This window comes from Trachypithecus francoisi, unplaced genomic scaffold (genome assembly GCF_009764315.1).
Source record: "Trachypithecus francoisi isolate TF-2019V2 unplaced genomic scaffold, Tfra_2.0 Lachesis_group3, whole genome shotgun sequence".
Lineage (NCBI taxonomy): Eukaryota > Metazoa > Chordata > Mammalia > Primates > Cercopithecidae > Trachypithecus > Trachypithecus francoisi.
Genome location: NW_022681468.1, coordinates 58,247,100 through 58,264,328, shown reverse-complemented (window position 1 = coordinate 58,264,328; position 17,229 = coordinate 58,247,100). Strand labels below are relative to the sequence as shown.

At 34.7% G+C, this 17,229-nt stretch overlaps 1 protein-coding gene across 1 annotated transcript in view; it reads right to left on the bottom strand.

Annotated features, from left to right (window-relative positions):
* The window catches only part of MDGA2 (MAM domain containing glycosylphosphatidylinositol anchor 2), a 297,455-nt gene extending 282,654 nt beyond the window's left edge, over window positions 1-14,801 (bottom strand). Inside the window, exons 1-2 of the mRNA XM_033188128.1 lie at window positions 14,605-14,801; window positions 1,254-1,386 (exon numbers count right to left, since the gene is read on the bottom strand). Of these exons, the coding sequence (XP_033044019.1) occupies window positions 1,254-1,284 (31 nt within the window). The 5' untranslated portion in view covers window positions 1,285-1,386; window positions 14,605-14,801. The remainder of the gene's footprint in view (window positions 1-1,253; window positions 1,387-14,604) is intronic.
* Between the last annotated feature and the right edge of the window lie 2,428 nt (window positions 14,802-17,229).

Genomic DNA, 17,229 nt, shown 5'->3' with positions numbered 1-17,229 from the left:
CTGACCAGCTCTTCGTTGGAAGAACTAGTAAAGTGTGTTCTACATGCTTTATTTGTATCCTCTCTAATTCTTTCTACAACTTCATGAATTTATGAGGAAATCAGACAAAGAAGAGTTAGGTGACTTGCTCGACAAGGTGCGAAAGCTAGTAAGTGGCACAAGCAGAGTCTAGACTCAGACACAAAAAAGCCCACACTTTCAGAGATTTTGTTAATGGGAAAAGGGTCTTTAAAAATCTTTAGTTTAATATAGTTACTTAAAAGTAAAAATTTATATTAATTGACACAAAAAGTTGGAGTTTCTCAAGAACAGTTCAAATTTTAATTTATTAAGGTGATTGCTTAAGCACAATCATACAAAATATGTTTTACTCACGTACTCTCTCTTTGCTCTTTCATTTATCAATTTCTTTTTAATATGTTTATCATTATTCTGGGGTCTATATTATTGAACAAAGGCTAACTTAAGTTTCAATCCTATTAATGCTTTAACTTTTTTTGTTTGTTTGTTTGAGACGGAGTTTTGCTCTTGTTGCCCAGGTTGGAGTGCAATGGCGCAATCTTGGTTCACCGCGACTTCCACCTCCCTGGTTCAAGCGATTCTCCTGCCTCAACCTCACGAGTAGCTGGGATTACAGGCGCCCACCACCATGCCCAGCTAATTTTTGTATTTTTAGTAGAAACAGGGTCTTGCCATGTTGGCCAGGCTAGTCTTGAACTCCTGACCTCGGGTGATCCACCCGCCTCGGCCTCCCAAAGTGCTGGGGATTACAGGAGTGAGCCACCGTGCCCAGCCATTTTCTACAAAAATACTGCTCTAAAAACATCTATCTGAAATTACCTATTAGTTTTCTTGACTTGACACAAAGTAAAAGAAAGATTATTTTACTTAACTCTGAAAGCACAAAACTCATTTAGCAACTTAAATCATGAATTTTTATATGAAGAATGTAGTATTTCTCAAGAATATTTTTGAACAGGATATATGCTCATTAGTGACATTTTAGAATGCAATACTTTAAAGAGCTATAATATTGTATGTTATACATGTAAACATATTACATGGAATGTATTACAATGATATTTTACTGTGTCCATGTATGAAGCTTTTCAGATATCCCAGGATTTTCTGGGAATAAAGTTGCTTATTCCTACATACACCATAGAAATAATTTGGTCTTTAAAAAGTTAAAGAGAGTTTTTTAACATTAGTCGTAGATCAGATGCATGTAACATATGGAGATAATTCCATACCTGTTTTATTGGACAGTCTAAATGACACCATCTTATCAGGAATATTACATACGTTCCTCACTGAAGCAATGCAGCTATAATTAGCATAGTCCTGAGGTCGAAGATTCTTTAGTTTTAAGATCTTTGTTTCACCCTGAAAATGTAAAAAAAAAATGTCATTAGAAAAAGCCAACACAACCAGAATGAATGAAACATCACATTACATTGCATTAAATCATATTGTTATAAGAATATGACAGGTTGTCTTTTTTTAAGGGAAATGCCCTAACTTTAAAATAAGTTATATGAACTAACTTTAAAATAACACTGCATTTTAAAATAATACTGTAATATTAAGTATGCCTGGAGATAAAAACTAACAGACTACAATGAAAATTCATAACATTTTCTTTGCAAACTAGTTTCCTCAGGGGAAAAGTCTATTTCTGGTGGTAGTTATGCAAATTATTATACAAGGATCAGAACAGTGTACTTAATAATGGAGTGCATTCAACAAACACTGCAATCTATTCAGACATTGACGTGAGAAGACAAAACAAAAGAATCTGAAGAAGAGCCAACAAATGAAACACAATTGTCAGAACAAAGTTAATTAAGTAAATCTAATGATAATTAAATTTATAAACATAAATATTTTGTATATGGAGCAATGACAGGTGACAGATCTAAAACTGAAGGAAAGAAGCATTCATGAGTGTTTCTATATTATTATTGTTCTTGTTATTTCATGTTCAAGAGTTTAAGGGCTAACCCTCCAGGTAAATCTGCACAACTGTAGATAGATGCAAATCAAGCAAGTGGCCAGAAGTATCTAACAAACTCTTGATGAGCTAAGAAAAACTTTGTAAAAACACTGGATTGAAATTGCTGAAGGGAAAAAAAGAACATACAACAAAATTTAGTCTCCTGCTCAATTCAAATTAGGTCCCCTGGACTTTCTTTGCCTTCTAAAGTCATTAATGCATTATCTCAAAATAGTTCTTCTTGTAAATAACTTACTTATTTTGATAGCAAAACAGTGTCCCAATGATTTTACAGTATTAGGGATACTATAAAAATTCAAAATGTTATTTTTTTCCAGATAATGTGTGTATGGAACAATGTGTTTCATCACTTTACCTGGGTAACATGTGTCGAGTTCTAAAACTTGTAATACTTTCATACGTTACTGAGGAGGACTGGAATACTTAGCGACTTACTACATAAAAACACTGCTGTTCATTTGCAAGAAAGCTTACCCAGACATAGGCACATAGTTTTGCAAATGTGTCAAATGAATCTCTATTCTCGTGTGCATGGAATTGTGGTCATAAGTATTTTCATTCACTGTCCAAGTTCAGTCTTAAATCAGTCAGTCCTTTAGCATTTCCCTCAGTGGTATATACATAAAAAAAAGAAAATCTACCTTTCAATTTTTGTTTAGAGGAAACACTGAATTTTTAACATACAAAAAAAAATAAATGTCTATGCGTTTCTAGAGTTTATATATAAAACTATTATCTTGCATTACAGAATTCCCATACATGATATAAAATGCCTAGAAAATGTGCTTAGCTAGAAAGAATAGTTGAAAGAAAATGATATGCTAGAATTAGTCAACTCAGATAATTTTTGAATAAAGTGATACATCTTACCTCTCCTACCTTTGTCACACTTATTGCTCGAATTTCTTTGCTTTTATTTCTCCTCTCTACATGACAAGTGTTATTTCTTGGAATTCTACTTGTTCCATAGTTCACCTCACTTTATAACATTTCATTAGGTGGCATTATCCTTGCTGGTGAATTGCTACTACAAGCTCTATTTCTTGCCCCACTCCAAAGTCTGAGCCCCCATTCCAGAATTCTCCCTTAAGTTTCAGATACACAGAACAAATGTTTGTCAATATGTCCATTCTGATGCTTCAGACATATCTAAACTCAACATATCCTAAACTGAACTTCAAATCTGTTCCTTTAAACTTACTCCTATTTCTGTAATAATTGTAATTTACACCTCAGCAGTTTAGACCTTATTAGTAAAGTACATTACCTTTCTTTGGAATATCCACTGCATCTTATACTATGACATATACTTGTAACTCACTATTTAGTGTTTGCTTATGAGTTATCATTTGATGTGTTGAGTTGTGTTCTTTAACTGAATCGTAAGCCCCCTAGGGGCAGAGGTATCCTGTATGTCCCACAACAGCTAACAGAAAGCATTTCCTATCTATAACTTGATAAATATTTGCATTAACAAGACATACTTAAATTTTAGTCTTTCTGACAGGAAGACCATTTGACCCAGCCATACTATTATTACTAGGTATATACCCAAAGGAATATAAATCATTATATTACACAGATACATGCACACATGTTTATTGCAACACTATTCACAATAGCAAAGACGTGGAATCAACCTAAATGCCCATCATGTTAGAGACTGGATAAAGAAAATGTGGTACACATACACCATGGAATACTATGCAGCCACAAACACACAAAAATGAAATCATGTCCTTTGAAGGAACATGGATGGAGCTGGAGAACATTATCCTTAGCAAACTAACGCAGTTAAAGAAAACCAAATACCACATGTTCTCACTTATAAGTGGGAGCTAAATGATGAGAACACACAGACACATAAAAGGGAAATCACACACACTGGGGTCTATTGGAGGGTAGATGCTAGAAGCAGAGACAGGATCAGGAAAAATAACTAATGAATACTAGGCTTAATATCTGGGTGATGAAATAACCTGTACAACAAACCCCTATGAACACGTTTACCTCCCAAGTAGCTGAGATTACAGGCGTGCGCCATCATGCCCGGCTAATTTTTATATCTTTAGTAGAGACGGGTTTTTACCATGTTGGCCAGGCTGGTCTTGAACTCCTGACCTCAAGTGACCCGCCTGCCTCGGCCTCCCAAAGTGCTGGGATTACAGGCATGAGCCTCTGTATCCGGCCCACAATGATTTTATAATAATAAAAGATACAAAACATAAAATCTATCTTTACAAATTAGACATCTTCATTCTTCCTCATTAAACAACTCTGCCCTTAGCTTATGTCTGCTGTACTTCTTATATTATCCTCATTACTTTATAATTTTTTGCCCCTTTTACAAATATTGTCTTACTAATAATCAGCTGGAAACTGAGTTTTTCACTGTAATGTTTCTGTATTTAAATATTTTTACTTGAACTACTAAAACCTGTACATGGCCAAACTGTCTCCATGTTCCCTGTAAAACATAAAAATCATATCAAGGAAACTCAATGATTTTAAATGTTATCTTGCCATGGCATGTCCTATCTCACACTTTAAGAAATAGTCAGTTGGTTACTTTAAATTAACTAAAAACAAGGAGGGGCTGAACTCCTCTAATGTTCTGTTTCTTGATCTTCAAGCTACTACAAGGAGTGTGATCTCTCTAAAAACTAATCAAGCTGTACACTTATGTTTCATGTGCTTTTCTACACATATATTTCAATAAAAGTTTATGTAAAATTAACTATAGTCTTATTTCAACAAACAGACAATCATTTAGTACATACTCTGTGCAATTCCCTTTTGAATGCTGGGAACACAGTGGAAAGAACATGGAGCATATGTGTGAAACAATAAATGTCTACACAAATACAGAGGATGATTAAAAAGAGTATTAAATACTACCAAATAAATCAAACAAGAGAATAGATACAGAGAAATGAAGACGTAGTAAGCTACTTTAGATGGAACAGACTGGAAAGCAGCTCTCATTAGGTCTTACTTGAGTTGAAAGTTGAAGGGCGAGAAATACACTGGAGAGATCAGTGATACAGAATGACACTGGGACCCACAACCGTGGAGACCCTGACACAGCAGTAAGGTTGGCATGTTGGAGAGCTAGAAAGAAAATTAGGCCGGGCACAGTGGCTCAAGCCTGTAATCCCAGCACTTTGGGAGGCCGAGACGGGTGGATCACGAGGTCAGGAGATCGAGACCATCCTGGCTAACACGGTGAAACCCCGTCTCTATTAAAAAATACAAGAAGCTAGCCGGGCGAGGTGGCGGGCGCCTGTAGTCCCAGCTACTCGGGAGGCTGAGGCAGGAGAATGGCGTAAACCCGGGAGGTGGAGCTTGCAGTGAGCTGAGATCCGGCCACTGCACTCCAGCCTGGGCGACAGAGCGAGACTCCGTTTCAAAAAAAAAGAAAAGAAAAGAAAAGAAAATTAATGTGACTGGAGTGCAGTACAATAAAGAACATAAAATGAGGTAAGATTTCAAAGCTTGGAAAAGGTCATATTAGATGGGCTATGATCGCAGATTTGTATTTATTCTAGTTACTTATTCTGTGTTTAATGCTACTAATCTCTTCCTCCTAATTTTTTCCACCAAGGATTGCTTTCTCCTCTTGGAAAATACTTTAAACTTGATTTCCACCATCCCTAATTCTCCATTTCACCAAGCAACTCTACTCTCCAGTCCTTTTGAAAATTATCTGACAGTCACTATTTCAAGAAAGAGTTTTCTTTCTTTCTTTCTTTTTCTCTTTCTTTCTTTCTTTTTCTTTCTTTCTTTCTTTCTTTCTTTCTTTCCTTCCTTCCTTCCTTCCTTTCTTTCCCTCCTTCTTTCTCTTTCTTTCCTCTTTCTCTCTCTCTCTTTTCCCTTCCTTCCTTCCCTCCTTCCCTTCCTCCTCCCTCCCTCTCTCTCTTTCTTTCTTTTTTTCCCTCCTTCTTTCTCTTTCTTCCTCTTTCTCTCTCTCTCTCTTTTCCCTTCCTTCCTTCCCTTCCTTCCCTTCCTCCCTCCCTCCATCCCTTTCTTTCTTTCTTTCTTTCTTTCTTCTTTCTTTCTTTCTTTCCTCCTTCTTTCTCTTTCTTTCCTCTTTCTTCTCTCTCTCTCTCTTTTCCCTTCCTTCCTTCCCTTCCTTCCCTTCCTCCCTTCCTTCCCTTCCTCCCTTCCTCCCTTCCTCCCTTCCTCCCTTTCTCTCTTTCTTTCTTTCTTGACATAGTTTAGCTCTGTCACCCAGGCTGGAGTGCAGTGCTGTGACTTCGGCTCGCTGAAACTCCGCCTCCAGGTTCAAGGGATTCTCATGCTTCAGCCCCACAAGTAGCTGGGATTATAGGCGCGTGCCATCACACTGGGCTAATTTTTATATTTTCAGTAGAGATGGGGTTTCACCATATTGACCAGGCTGGTCTGGAACTCCTGGCCTCAAGTGATCTGCCTGCCTTGGCCTCCCAAAGTGCTGGGATTACAGGCATAAGCCACCGCACCAGCCTCAATATGAAGAGATTTCAACCTAAAAGTTCTTACTTCTGATCCATCCTCTAAAAGTGTATTCTTCCTATATGTATTCTCCTTTACTTTTTGAGTTAATGCTTTTTGTCTATTAATATCAATCACATTTGAGTGTATGTTTATATATGTTTTTATTATTTACATTATGTCTATGTATTGATCCTGCCTTTCCATTTCATGAGATCACTTCAAATTCTCTTCCCTACCATTTGGGCAGTGTTTTGCATGTTGTCAACTCAGAAAGGATTGCTGACTAGAAATGAATAGAGCCAGCTCATCATATTGCACATAGTAAGTTTTTAGTAAGTTTCCTGAATCATGTTGATTCTAATGGTAGTAACGGAAATTTTAAAAATCTTTACATTAGGGTAGCCTGCAAGATAGATTTATGAAGCTGCATTTGGGGGCCATCCATAGGAGAGCTGAACAGTCAATTATGGAAAAGAGAATGTAAAAGAAAGGTAAGCCCCAGGGAAATATATATAATAATCAAGCACAGAGAACCAATATCAATGCAGCTCTGGCCATTAAAATGCAGAGGTGGCTTTTGTAAAGGATGCATTCTTAAAATATTTTGTATACCTGAATTTTGTGATCAGGGACACTGCTAGTATTTATGTTATCTAAAGGTAAAAAATATGAATTTGGTGGTAATATTGAGATTACAAAAGAGAATTTGTGCTACTGTTTGAGATGATTTCTATTCTTTAAAGACCTACAAGTGTAGCCCTACAAATACAATGGTATGCACATGTATATCCTAGTTAATTCTTATTCAGAACACAGCAGCAAAATGGACATATGAGAAGGTGCTATAGTTTGGATGTTTGTTCTTAATCCTTATGTTGAAATTTAATCCCAATGTTGGAGGTGGGGCCTAATGAAAGATATCTGGGTCATGGGGGTAGATTCCTCATGAATAGATTAATGTCCTGAGGGGGGCTGTGAATGACTTCTAACTCTATTAGTTTCCTTGAGAGCTGGTTGTTAAAAAGAAATCTGGAACTTCCCCCTCTCTCTCTTGCTTCCTCTCTCATCATGTGATCTCTGCACATACCAACTCTCCTTTGCCTTTTGCCATGAGTGAAAGCAGCATGAAGCCCTCACCACATGCAGAGACCATATCATGCTTCCTGTACAGTCTCTAAAACTGAGAACCAAATAAATCTCTTTTCTTTATACATTACCTAATCTCAGGTGTTCCTTTATGGCAACACAAAACGGACTGAAAAGAATAGAGAAAAAAAGAAAGAAATAGATGCATGATTTCCCAGTGGTTCAGCTACCATGGGATTGGAGAGTTGTTCTGGGTGAGTAAAATGATTACTTCTTGCAGTCAGAAAACAAGGTACCAAGATATGTGAAACTAGAGGACCCAGGTAACATGGTCTCTAAGTTAATATCTAAGATTAATGTATATACCATGTCAATGGGTAGAGTGGGTAATTCAGATGAAGTCTGTTAATGGAATATTATTATTATTATTTTTGGAGACGGAGTCTTGCTCTGTCGCCCGGGCTGGAGTGCAGTGGCCGGATCTCAGCTCACTGCAAGCTCCGCCTCCCGGGTTCACGCCATTCTCCTGCCTCAGCCTCCCGAGTAGCTGGGACTACAGGCGCCCGCCACCTCGCCCGGCTAGTTTTTTTGTTTTTTTAGTAGAGACGGGGTTTCACCGTGTTAGCCAGGATGGTCTCGATCTCCTGACCTCGTGATCCGCCCGTCTCGGCCTCCCAAAGTGCTGGGATTACAGGCTTGAGCCACCGCGCCCGGCCCTGGAATATTTTTTAAAATAACAGAATTATGGAAAACTTTGAGGCTTACCTTCTTAATTCATGACAGTCAGGATATAATAAAAATATTTTAAAACAACACAGCAGAATGTATAAAAAAGCAGAGAATATATGCACACACAGATTAATGTTATCAAATGGCATATATGTATACATGTGGCAATGAGTATAATTTAGACTTTATTATTTGTAACTACTTTATCACATAACATTAATTTCATTTTGTTGATCATTTGAGTTTGATATTTTGGGTGTTGGGAAGCTTTTTGCATGTGAATTTTCATGATTTGTAAAAAGGAATTTTGAGTTGATTATTGTCTAATTGTATAATTAGTCTAATTAGACTAATTATAACTAATTATGTAATTGATGTAAACATGTTCAATCTTGTAATTAGATGGTATAATTACAATACACAAGATGATGTCATGAACATCTTTACAAAAGTTCTAGACAAATGGAAAGTGAATTTTCAATTTGTAAGATTTAAGTAATTGTTTAACATTTCTTAAACAATTACAAAATTATCTGCAATACATATATTTAACTTTTGACATTATTTTTTAACAAAAGAAATAAAAAGAAGACATACAATGTATAGTAGTTAGTGGCCCTTACCAATGCTGACATTGCTCTAGTGAAGGAATACACACAGCCTCAAGCAGTATTTCCATATTACTTATAAAATAAAGTAGAACTTTAAAAAACTTATATTCATTCATTTGGTACTTAGATATCAGTAAAAACTAAAGCCTGTCAAGTTAGATTCATTTTATGAAGCTCTAATGACTAATTTATTACAAACTTATAAATAGAAAATTATATATGCTAGCCTATGTCTTTTTGTAGTAAGTGAGTGGAAGCACAAAAAACATAATTATTCCTCCTACAAGTATTGCATTATGTGCTTATGAATTCATATCAGCTTTAGGAACACAGACCAATTCTTTTCTGGAAACACTGTCTATGAAAAGGTATAAATAAGATTTTTGTCACTCAACAGAATTTAGGAATAAATATTCAGTTCAAATTACTATAGTTATTAGCATATTATTAATTGGCATACAAAATAAATATATATCATTATCTTAGAAATTCTGCTTTATTAAAAAGAAGACATTATTAAATAACATTATTATTGAAAATATATCTTGAAAAGAAGTTTCATTTTCTAACATTAAAACTTCAGCAGACATATGATCTATTATCTGAACCCTTCCACCATATATTCCCAATATGCCTTCCCAGCTTCACAGTTCCCTGTCCTCCACACATACTAATTATTGTTCTAACTAACAAGAGACACGGATATTCTTTGGAGACATTGTCTTTCTTCTGCATTTCTTGCAGGTGCTAATGTCTCCACCTTGAATGCTCCCTCCATAGCAGTGTTGTGTACCTCTATTTTGACAATGATTTTTATATTATATCATAATTATTGATCTTAAGTTTTCCTTTATATATCAACAAACATCAGAGGAGGAGCCTTGCCTTTTACCTCTGTATCTCTGGCAAAGGTATGCCCATATTTTGAATATAGTAGATCTTAGTTATTTTAACTGAATATTATTTACGTCATGAAGCCACAAAAGCCAATGGCTATCAACCTAAGGAGATAAATTTAAAAATTAAAATATTGAAGTGTCCCAATATGAACAATGCTAACATAAAAGTTTTTTTCATTATAAAGTACACATGGCAGTATGGGAAACAGTAGTTCAAGAAATCAATAACATCTAAGACATATATATGTATATGTTTGTGTAAAGTTATATATACATATATATACACACACATATGTTTTGTCTCTCCCTACATATATGTATGTGTACATATATATATAGAGAGAGAGATATATATATATAAAAACATTAGCACAGTAAGCAAAAAACAAACAGGGAAAGAGTAACCCAATATGGAGGTATAAAAAAGGAAGGAATGAGACATCATATCAGCTTTTCAGAGACGGCTTCTCTGAGATGATGAGTCTTCAGTGTTAAGGAGGCCTCTGCCATAATATCTAACTAAAGAATACCTAGAAATAAATTTAACCAAGGAGGGGAAAGATTGATACAACACAAACCATCAAACATTGATGAGAAAAATTGAACAGGATACAATTAAATTGGAAGATATCACAGGTTAACGGATTGGAAGAATTAACATTGTTAAAATGTCTGTACTATCCAAAGTGATCCACAGATTCAATCCAATCCTGTTAAAATACCAATGAAATTCTTCAAAGATACAGGAAAACACAATCCAAAATGCATATGAAACCACAAAAAATCCCAAACAGCCAAAGCAATTTTGAGCAAAAACAACAAAGTTGGCACCATATTATCTGACTTCAAAATATTCTACAATACTATAGTATCCAAAACAGCATAGTACTGACATAAAAATAGACATATAGGCCAATGGAATGGAATAGACAGCACATAACCAAATCAACACACTTATAGCCAATGAATTTTCAACAAAAGTGCCAAAATCTCACATTAGGGAAAGGACAATGTGTCTTCAGTAGATAGCGCTGGGAAGCTTGAATATTCACATGCAGAAAGGTAAAGCTACACTTCTATTTCTCCTCATGTACAAACAACAAATCAAAATGAATTCAACACTTAAATGTAAGACCTGAGATAACACAACTACTAGAAGAAAACATAGGGGAAATGCTTCATGACATTGGTCTGGGGACAGGCAACTGAAACAGAATAGAAAAATAGAATTATATTGAACTAAAAAGCTTGGGCATATGAATGGAAACGATCAACACAGTGAAGAAACAACCTACAGAATGGGAGAAAATATTTGCAAACAATGCATTCAAATTGATAAGAGGTTAATATCTAGAAAATACACAGAACTTAATAGCAAAAAAAAAAATCTTATTTTAAAATGTGCAAAAGATGTAAATAGACATTACTCAAAAGAATACATACAAATGACCAACAGCTATGTGAAAAAATGCTCAAAATCACTAATTATTAAGGACATGCAAAACAAAACCACAGTGAGCTATCACCTCCCTCCCATTCGAATGGCTATTATCAAAAAGACAAAAAATAACAAATTCTGGTGTGGATGCAGAGAAAGAGGAACATTTATACACTGTTGGTGGGAATGCAAATTAGTACAGCCATTATGGAAAACAGTATAGGGGTTCCTCAAAAAATTAAAAATAGAGCTATAATATGATCCAGCAATCCTACTGTTGGATAGATCCAAAAGAAATTAAAACAGTGTGTTGAGGAGATACTTGCACTTCCATACTTATTACAGGACTATTCACAATAGACAAAATATGTAATAAACCTAAGTGTTCATCAACAGATGAATGGATAAAAAATGTGGAGTATGTACATAATGGAATACTATTCAGCTATGAAATAATGAATGCAGCTATAAAATAATGAATATTTTACCTAATATAATGTCCTCCAGATCCATCCACATTGCTGCAAATGATGGGTCTGTCCCAGAGCCAGCAACATGGATGGATCTGAAGGACATTATGTTAAGTAAAATAATCAAGGTACAGAAAGACAAATACTATATTATCTACTCATATGTGGAATCTAAAGAAGTTGACCTCACAGAATTAGAGAGTACAATAATCGTTAGCAGTGGCTAGAGAAAGGGAGGTAGAAGGGAGAATAGAAAGAGATCGGTCAATAGGTGCAAAGTTACACTTTGGAGGAACAGATTCTAGTGTTCCATTGCAGAATAAGTTGACCATTTAACAATATTGTATTGTATGTTTCAATACAGCTAGAAGAGAATATTTTCATCATTATCATCATGAAGAAATGATAAATGTATCAGGTAATGGATATGCTAAATACCCTGATTTGATTATGATACAATGTGTAGACATGTATCAAAACATCACACCATACCAGATACATATGGATAGTTATAATGTATCAAATTTTTAAAAGTTTGTGCTTGTATAGTAAATTTAAAATAAATCCTTAAATATTTTGATAGTATGAAAGATTTTCCAAAATCTGGCCAAGGCCCATGTGTTCACTTCCAAGTGATTGGACCCATTTGCAGGTTAGAAATAGCCGTATAGCTAGGCACGGTGGCTCACACCTGTCATCCCAGTACATTGCAAGGCCAAGGCAGGTGGATTGCTTGAGGTCAGGAGTTTGAGATCAGTCTAGCCAACATGGTAAACCCCATTTCTACTAAAAATTCAAAAACTAGCCTAGTGTGGTGGCGGGCACCTTTAATCCCGGCTACTCAGGAGGCTGAGGCAAGAGAAATGCTTAAACCAGGAGGTGGAGATTGCAGTAAACAGAGATCATGTCACTGGACTCCAGCCCAGGTGACAGAGCGAGGCTCCATCTCAAAAACAAACAAACAAAAAGAAATAACCATATAGTGAAAAGATGTTTAGAATTACCGCATTTTCTATAAATGTTATCATGTTTGAAAAGATTCTAGAGGAAAACATGTTTTCTAAATCTTAATAATGTGCATATTTTAAAAATAAATTGACAATAGAAAAATATGTAATAGATGATCATTTATCTGGATAATATTTTAAACTAAAAAATCATTTTAGTAACAACTGAAGAATGAATTAAAGCATTGCAGAATGTATGAGGGAAAAATCAGTCCTACCTGTTGGCAGGGAACACTTAGTGTCACAGTGGCCTAAATCAAGAGACAATCAGATTAGAACAGGCCTCGGTACTATGTTATGGTCAACTGACTAGCAATGCATGTGCGATGCTGATTTTCAGAGATTTATATTTTGGCAAGTTAAAACTGTTCTATACCTTTTAAAAAATAAAGAATACATATTTTTATTTACAATCTATTTGCAAAACAGGAATATGTATGACGTGTGCAGATGTTATATAATCACTGCATTATTCCACAGTTAATGTCTAAATATTGGCAATTATATTAATCTGAAAGAGGTCAGGCCTTAGTTTACCATATAAGGAAATATATTCAATGGTGAAAAATGGGATGCTGGGATATTTACAAAGTCGAAATAACCTTATGTTATTAGAGTTTAGATATGAAAGCTGTATTAATCTTTAAAACTGTGGAGTAAAATATTTATAATAATTAAAGATTAATTATACATTTTTCTAGTTAGGGATATATAGATATCTCAAATGTATGTATGTACAATGTGTCAAATTCCTGCCTATCTTGTGATCTATATAATTTCTTTTTCTTTTTTTTTTTTGACAGACTCTCACTCTGTTGCCAGGCTGGAGCACAGTAGTGCGAGATCTCAGCTCACTGCAACCTCTGCCTCCCGGGTTCAGGCGATTTTCCTGCCTCAGCCTCCTGAGTAGCTGGGACTATAGGCACATGCCACCATGCCCAGCTAATTTTTGTATTTTTAGTAGAGATGGGGTTTCACCATGTTGTCCAGTATTATCTCGATCTCTTGACTTCGTCTCAGCCTCAGCCTTCCAAAGCGCTGAGATTACAGGCATGAGCCACCACGCCCAGCCAATTTATATAATTTTAAAAATTATTTTTCATTGTCACAATACTTTTGAACATCTGTCCACATTTTTTTATTTAAAACTTTTTCCTTGTTAATTTAGGTTTGTGCTTCTTTCTAGTCATCAAAAAACCTTTATAATAACAGCACACAAATATTCCCACAAATTTCAGTCTCTTCCTGAAGACTTATTAATTCCTTACTCATCGCGTATTACACAAGAATATTTTGTATTACATTCACTCTATGTAAAATTAATTCAACTTTTATTAAATACATTTTTAATGACTCATTAAATATTTTCATTTTTAGTATAATTAAAGCTCTATTTCTAAACCAAGTCAAAAACGAACATGACTAAAGGAAATTAAAGATATATCTCTCCTAAAACTAAAGCCAAATAAATTTCAAACAGGTTTCTTCATGTCTTTAATAGTTATTCACCATTTGCAAATGGGGAAATCAAAATCTCTCCTTTTGAGAAATACTTTCCACAAAACCCAAATCAGCCAGCAAAATGTATAACTATGTACATTATAGTGAAACATAGGAAAACTTATATATTAAAAAAAGTTAGGATATATTAAGTTAAAAAATGTTTTCAAGAGTTAACATTTTAAATTTAACCACATAAAAATAAGTTGTCCTTTACATTTAAGTTCTCTAATCTTTAAGCCAAGCACATATTGGTTTTTGAAAGGCCAGAATAGAGAAACTATATTTTCAAATAGCTATGAATTCATGCTGCCTGAATTAGGAAAGTATCCTAGCAGAGTAGGGTGGAAATACTGTACCTTAATTCATACCTGGGTAAAGAATGGTTCATAAATCTCAACTCCTTTATCAGATCCTTGCAGCAAGACCTCCTGGCCACGTCTCCAGCTATACCGAACAGGAGGATTGGAATTGGCAACACACCGGAGGAACACTGTTCTCTCATAGTAAAATTGTTCTTTAGCTTCACCTATACTTTGATGAACAGTTACTACTGGATCATCCAAATCTAGAAGAAATAAAAACAACCAAATGGTAATGTTATGAGATAGATGACTTTTAAAGAATTGTGTATATACAACCCAACCAAAAATGCATATTCCTCATTGACTGTATTACTTATCACTAGGTACTTCTTTTTTACTCAGCTTATTGAATTCATTTGCAAAGACGTTTCCAATGATAAGAAGTAAAGTATATCAGTATCTCTATTTGTTGATATAGTACAAATAATCTTGTATATTTCCAACTCTTTGTCAATAGCCACACAAAACAGTTCCATGAGAGAGATAAAAAATTAAAACACTCAAATTCAAGCGCTTAGCCAAAACAATGAACCTCAGTGACCAAAAAAATTAATATCAAGCTGCCTGACTTACTCTTTCTCTTTTTTCTTTTTTTAAAACAGGGTCTTGCTCTGTCAACCAGGCTGAAGTCCAGTGGCACAACTCAGAGCTTACTGCAGCCTCAACCTCCTGAACCCAAGCAATCCCCCTGCTTCAGTCTCCTGAGTAGCTGAGACTACAGGCATGTGCCACCATGCCCGGCTAATTTTTTTTTGTTTGTTTTATTTTTGGGTACATACAGGGACTGGCTATGTTTTTGGTACAGACAGGGACTGGCTGGTCTTAAACTCCTGGCTTCAAGCGATCCTCCCACCTCGGTCTCCCAAAGTGCTAGATTACAGGCGTGAACTGCTATACTAGATCTCTTTGTCTTAATATACTTCTTTTTCCAATTTTTTATAACTGATATATTAAAAATAATTAAAAAAACTTTATAAATTATTAGACTATGTTTTGTACCAAAATATGATCTTGCACAGGACTAAATGTTATCTCAAATTTTATATTCCAGATTATATTTGTTAATTTGAAGAGTGCTAAAAGGCATTATTAAAAGGCACTCCTATTTCTATTCCTGGATATTGGAACCAATTATGTCATTTTGCATGTATCGTAAAGAAAGATTGTACAGCAGAGGCTCAGCATTTTCTGAAAAAGGTTGATTCATACATACCTTGGGCTTTGGGGGTCAAATGATTGTTTTAACTACTTAACTCTACCATTGCAGTGTGAAAGCAGCCAAACACAATAGGTAAATTAATAATGAATGTTGCTGAGTTCCAATGAAGCTTTATTTATAAATACAGACACTCCTCAACCAGCTTTGGCTACTGGGCCATAATTTGCCAACCCTGATATGGCATATTCCAGGTTCTTTTCTTAAGAGAAAAATAAATTTTAAAAGTGTACTTGCATTAAAGCAGCAAGTTCTTAGTTCCATGTGCTAGTATAAACTTAGTATATACTTTAAGTATGATACAAAACCTGCTGTGTTCATGGCTTTACCCCTTTGAATTATAACCAAGAAAGGTTACTTAACTTTGGAATCTTCAATTTCCTTGTCAGCAAATCAGAATAATAATGATACCATATTATTTAGGCTGTTGAAGGATTAAATTAGATAGTCCACAAAGCCCTGGACACATAGTTTTAAGTTGGTGCAAAAGTAATTTCAGTTTTTGTCATTACTTTTAATGAATGCTTAATAAAAGTTAGCTGTTACTATTAATAATATTATTACTATCATTATTGGAGTCTCATTTAAACTCCTATTGATTCTACGCTGTTTTCTGGTTTTTATTTCACCAATTCATAATGCATTCAACTCTTATTATAAATAAGTAAAATGCTACTTGTCCATTGTCCAGACTATCAAATGCTTCTACATGACAAAAACTTTTACAAAGGCCTGGAAATAACCTACAGTATTTATGTGGACATAAGAATAGTGAAGTGTGTGAGCATATGCTACCCTGAATATTTAAAAGACATTGGTCCTTAGAAAAGATTCTGTCTGATATGTTAACATAATAAAAAGCCAACCAAAGTAGTGAAGTAATAGCTACCCTAGAGAATCAAAGTAAAGAACAGAATCCAAAATTTCCCCATTCTTTAAAAAGTTTTTTATTTTTTTTTCAAATGTGATCTGCTTGACAGTCCTACTTTGATTTCTAGTTTTGCAACATTCTGAGGGTTTTTTTTTTTTCTTCCAACATCAGAATATTTTCACAGCTACCTCAAAGGCCTCTAATTTTAGTAGTGTAAATTTACAGAACAACTGCTGCTTTTTGGTAAAGCTTAAAGTAACTTTCCATTTAAATTCACTCTATTAGCTGTGCAGTGATATATGCTGTCTGGTTTTATTAAGTTGGGATATTTAGGGATACCAGCATCATTATCATAAAATGTTTTGAGATTTTTAAAATCTACCAAATATTTATTAATTTGGTGGTTAGCCTTTCATGTAGATCATATATATTGATTAACTGAATTTAGCCTTAGTGACTTGAAAAAAGATACTCTGATTCAATTGTAAAAAATTTTTTTTCTTGTTCAAAACATAATTTCTTTAGTCACAGGCTCATTTTTAGA